We start from the raw sequence: 7,122 nt of genomic DNA on the forward strand, positions 1-7,122 counted from the left end.
TGTGAGCTTTTACATTGTAATCGCAGCCTGATAAAGCAACCACACACACATAAAAGATAATAATCGCTCTGTGACTTATGTCTGGCATGGGGTTGAACATTATAGCAGCTTCCCCTTATTGACACAGCTGTTACCCAAACTATAGACTTGCCACTGCAGACGACGGCATGTCTTTATATTGTGCCACACACCCACTAATGACAGCTTTAGTGGTGGTAATTCAGTAGGGTTGAATATGGGGTTAGGTGTGTGTGAGTCACGTCCTGGGCTCCCCTCCCACCCACCTACCCCTCACCAGATGTCCTGCCAGGTTTCCTGCAGTGTTTCACTCGCTCTCTGAGGATCCAAGTATCTCTCAAGAATCTAAAATGGCTGCTTTAGGGTCTTGACCAGAAAACGGAGAAGCACGGGATGTTGTTTTTAATGTGGTCTGTCATACCTTTCGCATTTCTTAAATAGTTCGGCGCCTGTGTTTTGTTGTGTTTGAGCGCGGCTAGCCGCTAACGTGGATGTGCATTTGGAAACCATCTATTCAGCAAACCAGGGAAAGCACAAGTGTGTGGTAGTGGAATGAGCAGCAGCCTTTATTAAGGAATGGAAAATGTCTCTTTATAATCTTAAGTAAAGTGTAATGTAATGTCTTATTTTGTAAGACCATCACTTGCTTCCTTAACCCCTGAAGTTATATAGAGAAGTTCATATGCGTAGATTTCAGGGGTGACGCAGGGGACATGTCCCGCGCAATATTTAGAATGTGCATTACCCCCGGTAAAAAGTTTTGTTTTGACAACATTAAAGACATTTTCACCATGATTTGATGCAGAAAAAGCAGAAATTTGTGCATTAAAATTCACCAGAAGGCAGGACATGAAGTGTTCAGCGCTCTGAATTTTCTGGCCCCTGTTTCATACGTGTCCCCCTTGATTTTAAAACAAAACCTACGCCCTTGGTAAAGTTTTTGCCTCTGCTGCTTTGCCTTGCTGTGTTTGCAATTTCAGCTGCGGGCCAATTTTTATTTGGATGCCATGTAAAACCCCTGATTTATAACTGTGCCAAATTGGGTGCTACACCTCGTTTAAACTCCATGTACTCTCAAGACTCACCAGACTAATAATTTGGTTAATAGGAGTCCTATTAAATCCAAAAATCATATTAAGGAGCTTTGTATCCACATAATTTTACTGTCTATTTTAATTATATTTAAATTATTAAATCTGAAAGTTTACCATTATGCCATGGTTTGGTGTGTACTTCAGTTCTGCGGAGCTTGGTGCATTCCTGAGCACTTTCAGGTCTTGATGGACAAAGTGAATATTCACTTTAATACTCTTGCATACTCTAATAACCCCATGTTCCTCCTCTCCTCTGTGTCAAATCTCCACAGTGAAGGAGGGAAGGGAGGGAGTGAAGGAGGGGAGGGAGGGAGGGAGGGAGAGCTGGGTGGGTGGGAGGGTTGGTAATTCATGCACACATGTGCCTGCCTGTTCCTCCAGTGACAGGGCCAGGGGGAGGGGCACATGATAAATTGCCTTCCACCGGGACCCTCCGAGCACAGCCACCATGATGTGGGTAGAAATGGAAATTGCTCCCTTTCACCGTCATTACATCAGTTTAGGACGCGTGTGGGCCTTATACACACTATGAGAGGAGTTTGTTTCGTCTGAATAACCGCTGTGCGATAGACAAGGGGCGGCATAGCGCAGGAGGCATCCTGCATAAATGATAGTAACTGATGGGTCAACAGTGCGCCTAAAAAACAAAGTTAATGGTGTTAAGAGTCGACGACAGCAATTATATATACATGTAAAATATATAGGCCGTTTTAATTGCTGTAATGATTTAAATACATGCACTATGGATAATTAATAAGGCTGTGGGAACTCAATTATCTCCCCGTGCGCCGATTTGGATTTGTCAAGTTTTTAGTATATTCAAAGACAGAAGAGCAGAAATCTGCAGCTGTTTTTGCTTCTGAGTGTCATAAATAAAATCAGCTGTACATTGCCGTTATCTGTGCAAGAAAACAAACAAACAAAAAATAAATAAATAAAAAATGCTCATGTGGGATGTTATTATAATTTTCAAAAGCATAAATATGGCTTCCAAATGCGCCTGGTCAAATTCAAACCACGATCTGTGAGCGTCTGTATCTGCATAAAAATCCCACAACTTTGCACAAGATCTTTTTTTTTTTTTTAATAACAAATGTAGTGCTGTGTACATTAGATTTACAGGTGGATGAGATTATCAACTGCAAATTAAATAAGAGCATCCTGGTGATGATGAAAAATAAAATTTTCTATATAAACCAGTGAATGGCCTCCACCGAAATATCACCCTGGCGCAGCCTACAGCTTTATTATAAATAAAAAATAAAAGACACACCGGTCGAAGACGCTTGTAAAAAAAATTCTATAGTGCATTAAAACCGAAAGTAAATTATTCAAGTCAATGTGCGTCTTTCTGTTAAGGTTGTAAATTTGATTTTTTTTTTCTTTTTGTTGTTGACATTTTAATTTTACCAATTTAAAACACATATCTGTGCTTATGATTAAAAAAAATAGAGAAAGTCAGCTGTCCTTGTGCAACTTTTTCTCTCGCACAATTCACAAATTTTACTTTATACGCACGCAAAGTAGCAACACCTGCCAAATCAAATCTTAAACAACTTTCTGACAAAATTCACCCACCAGAAAACTAAATTCTCTCACACAAATTCACTTTATAAAGCTTGTTTAACTCACACACACACTCTCTCTTTCTCTCTCTCTCTCTCTCTCTCACACACACACACACACACACACACACAACCACTCTCATCCAAGTTGCATTTAATTTAAACTTTATAACACGTGTGCTCTGATAAAGCTTCTCAGTTATTTGGTATATAAACTAATGAAGTAGAATGAAGAAAAGAAATAAAGATGCACATTATGTCAGCACATCGTCAAAGTGACTTCTTATAAGACAGCAATGAATTGAAAAAGTATGACAGCCTGGAAAATCTATAGGCCTGTGTTGCGTAAATGATCCATGAGGTTTTCGTAACCCCATTAATTTAACACACCGATTTTTAAAAACTGTCAGTGGACTATAAATCCAACTGAGTGATGTTCAGAAAATGAGGCACACGGAGATATGGAACAGAATTGTTTCTTATTTTTTCCAGAATACATACAAAAAAATACCAATTCTCTTTCCAAGGTGTTACACCTGAAAAATAACGGCAATTTAAAATGTGGACAATTTCTGAAATTTAAGAAACAAACATGCATGTAAATTATTTTTCTTCTCAATGAGACATTAAATAAGAACAAATACAATCATAGCAATTTTCAAATTAACATCGAAATGAGGACCCCTACTTTAATTAGTACTCTAACATGTGTGTGTTTTCATTTTTACCTATAGAGTTCAGTTTCAACATAATGCACTTTTTGAGTTGCTCAAATATTTTCCATTTGCAGCTATTATCGCCTGCTTTTAAGCCGACATATAAATAAATACAGTTGAAGTCCACGGATCCCGCCCATAAGTTTAGCACTGTTATTATAAAAGTCTTTATATTTGCATTCTTAGTACTATAAACTTTTCAAAGTCTCTTTTTTCCTCACTGGTATCCAAGCGCTGATGCTGTGGTGAGTCTCTGGCCATACAGTGCATAAGGAGAGTAGTAAGGGCCGGTGGCAGCGGGGACGGGAACAGGGGCACCGGGGGTTGGCAGGGGACTTTTGGAGTACGGATGGTAGCGGCTGCTGAGTCCTAACGCGTGATGCGGGCTCCGTAGAGCCAAAGTTCCGGGGCTCCCGGGGGCACCTGAAGGTGGCATGTGCATATGGCAGGCCATGGCCGCTGCTGCAGCGCTGGCCAGTGATGAAGACCCGGGATAACCAGATATCAACTTCTCCGCCCCGGTAAAAGCAGTGTGAGTCCTCAGGTGATTCAGGAGCTCTTCTGATGAGGAGAAACGCTTGTCGCACGGTCCATTTGCCGACACCCAATTACAAACATGGGGGAGAGGGTCGTTGGGGAGCATGAAACCGTATGGGTACAGGGGGTGTCCGCTAAATGATGGCGCCGAGGAATGGACGCCATGCATGGGGTGTGTCGGGTACATTAGTGGGTAGCTGGATTTGAGGGCGTTAGCGGCCGCTGCTGCAGCTGCAGAGTCGTGCGTGCAGGACGCACTGGCTGCGCCCGCTAAGTGACTGGCACAATGGTAACTGAGGCAGTAAGGGTCTCTGCACAGGCTGGCTGACATGATGGACGGTGGAGAGGCTCCAGCCAGAGGGCTGGATCCAGCCTTACTGCAGCCCAGTGAACTGGCCAACTGTGCGTTTACCAAGCTCCCTCCGTGGGGCAGGAAGTGTTGAGGGTAACCAGCATAGGCCCCAGCCAAGCTACCTGGGTAGGTCATACCGGCAGGAGGCAAAGGGAAAACTGTCTGCCCCGGTTTGTAAGGAGAAACCGGCGCCACAAGTCCTGACCCGAGAACGGATGCGGAGGATACAGAAGTTACAGATGAGGACTCCGAGGAGGAGGTGGTTTTAGTGCCAGGCGTCGTCTCCTGGTGTTGGTTGACCTCCACGTTAATTCCACCACAACTCACGCTTATCCTGCTGTGGCTAGTGGTGCCAGACCCGTCCGTAGTGCCATTTTTATTACAATCAGACTCTTTCTTGTCATCCCTTTCCCCACATTTCCCCTCTGATGGCATGGGGGAGGCAGAAGTGCTGGAGTTGGGGCTGCCTGTCCGCGGCGTAAACGGCTGGCAGGTGGCGCTCGGCACTCGGAAACCAGACTTCTCTCCGCTTGAGACGCCCGAAGACGAGTCCTTCTTATCTGAAGGCTTAGAATAAGGTTTGAAGCTAGATTTGTCATCCACACCGATGTCACTCAATTTCAAAGGACCAGATTTAGATTCCTTCTCACTAGATCCATTTGATGTGACGGAGGGTAATTTGGAGGTGGGTGGCGGGTCCGGTTTGCCGATCTGAGAGCAGGTCTGCGCCAGCAGAGCCAACGGACTTTTCTTGGCATCTAGCTGCAAAACAGATGACAATGATGTTGATAAATGCTCTTAAAACGCACATCGACTGCTTTCTTTTATGCTAATAAAATAAACAGCCCGGGGTAAAGCCCTTTAAGCGGGATATTTACTGACATTTCCAAACGGAAACGTATGTGCGGTAATTACGCACGGCTCTTCCGTGAGCAAAACGACAATCGTGTTCATTATTAAAAATAAACTGAGCTGCCTTTTACTAAATATAACTATTTCCAACACCAGGATCACATTTGACAGAATATATTCCGGGACAACAGCAGTGAGATCACAAAACGTTGTCACGCAAGCACAAATATCTAACATTATAATTATACAGAGATTAAGTAATGAACATGTTCCTCTTACCTCTATGGGACTAATCGGGGTAGAAGGCAAAGGCTGCAGATACTCCGGGTGCAAAATGTGTCCCGACCGTGCGGTAAGCATTTTCAAAACCTTGATGGGAAGTCGGTTAGCTTGCCGTAGTGGATCAGACGGGGGTGCGGAGTGGAGAAAAGGCTTGTTGATGCTCGCTGAGCTGCTATTCCGAGAACTGCTGCTTTCCCAGGCTACACAAATATCACTATTTTTCAGGGCAGACGCCGAGGGCGACGTGATCATGTCCCAATTGTCAGGAAATGAAACGGCGATGCTTTCGTCAGATTCATTAAGAAAAATCAAAAAAGCATCGAGCCTCTTTCTCTGTGGGGGAAGAAAAAAAAATCAGGATCGTAAAACGGTTCAATAATAAAGTAATCCTGGTTGTAAAAGAAGAAGCAAGGCGAGGCAGCTGGAAGGAAGGAGACCGTGCGAGGTTATCGCAGATCCGCGTCTGCGTCTTGCACCATGAGCGCTGCGCCTTGAGTGCGTCTGTCTGCAGGTCCTCGCTCTGTACTCCCGAAGTACGAACTGGTAGAAATTTTCACTTCAAAAGCAGCTGAATTAGTCCGAGATTAAAGCCTTTGCCGCCTTCCAATCAAATGGGACCCTGAGGTGATTGGAGGGTCAAGGGGATGTGACGTTCTCCTCTTTGTAAGCGCCTCTATTTCGACAGCTCGGGGGAGGAGATAGGCTTAAATAACTTGGTTACTGGGAACGCTTGCGCTAGTTTAGATGTGGGGCTACGGGCTGTGTGTGCACCAGGATACAGACAAGTGTGCGAATAACACAATAGATGGATAATATTTGCACAATTAAAATGATAAAAACACAAATTACGCACGTTTAACGCCCTTTTTTCGCCCTTTATGAAGGATGAAATTAAGTTTTGCGTTAAATAAAGCTGTACTCTGTGTATTCGCATTGTTGCAGGGCAGATATAAATCATGTTTTCATACTTAACACATTGATTTCCATCTTAGTCTTATATTCAGCGAATATAAGTTATGATGGCACAATCTGTTGTTGATTTCTTTGGAAACTGGCACATATAACCAACCTTTTCTCTGCTACAATATAATAAAAATGGCCAAGAAAACACTCAAAGTGAAGTTTATAAGTTGTAATATGTTATGCAGAAGTCATTTGATACCAGAACAAGTGTTTTATTTGTCATTCTCCACCGGGCTTTAACCCGAGAGGCGCACACAGTGTGCGCAATGGCACTTTTCCTCCACCGGCAAACATAAAACCAACCATTTCAGCTTGAATTCCCTAAACAGACAAGCGTTGACAGGAATAGACCAATGTAGTGATGGAGGGATGTGAATGTCACATGTTTTCAGTATAATATACACCGCCCTTCTATTTCTATCTCCACCCCTCCGTCAAGTGTCAATTCTGCTCCACCGCAATCAATCAGTTATTTGTCAGACGCTGTCAATCCGGCGCTTGATTTATGTCAGCTATTGTGGCTGATTACATGCCAGTGTGACTGCGGGAAAAGAACAAATGGGGAGAGAGACATTCTTGCAAGAGACACCAAGTTTTCACGGGAAATAAATCGATCCTCCAGTTAAGATTATTTTTTAAAGATGCGTCGACAATAGCCGGACAATATGAGGCAGGAAAAAAAAACAGCTGAGGAATAAACTACATTTCCATTCTGTTCGTTATCCAACAAAGTCTGCAACTTT

The 7,122-nt window shown here is 43.3% G+C and overlaps 1 protein-coding gene across 1 annotated transcript; it reads right to left on the reverse strand.

Annotated features, from left to right (window-relative positions):
* Positions 1–2,246: 2,246 nt before the first annotated feature.
* znf503 (zinc finger protein 503) lies at positions 2,247–6,065 on the reverse strand. The gene is made up of 2 exons (XM_049599820.1): positions 5,414–6,065; positions 2,247–5,044 (listed from the first exon to the last, which is right to left on the reverse strand). The coding sequence occupies exons 1-2, from the start codon at positions 5,666–5,668 to the stop codon at positions 3,611–3,613; spliced, it is 1,689 nt and encodes a 562-aa protein (XP_049455777.1). The 5' UTR covers positions 5,669–6,065; the 3' UTR covers positions 2,247–3,610.
* Positions 6,066–7,122: the final 1,057 nt, after the last annotated feature.

This window comes from Epinephelus fuscoguttatus, linkage group LG16, assembly GCF_011397635.1.
Source record: "Epinephelus fuscoguttatus linkage group LG16, E.fuscoguttatus.final_Chr_v1".
In the NCBI taxonomy this organism is placed as follows: domain Eukaryota; kingdom Metazoa; phylum Chordata; class Actinopteri; order Perciformes; family Serranidae; genus Epinephelus; species Epinephelus fuscoguttatus.

Coding starts and splice junctions, on each gene's coding strand:
- znf503 (XM_049599820.1), bottom strand. CDS start 5,668: ATGATCACGTCGCCCTCGGCGTCTGCCCTGAAAAATAGTGATATTTGT. Junction 5,045..5,413: donor CCCCGATTAGTCCCATAGAG/GTAAGAGGAACA, acceptor TCTGTTTTGCAG/CTAGATGCCAAGAAAAGTCC.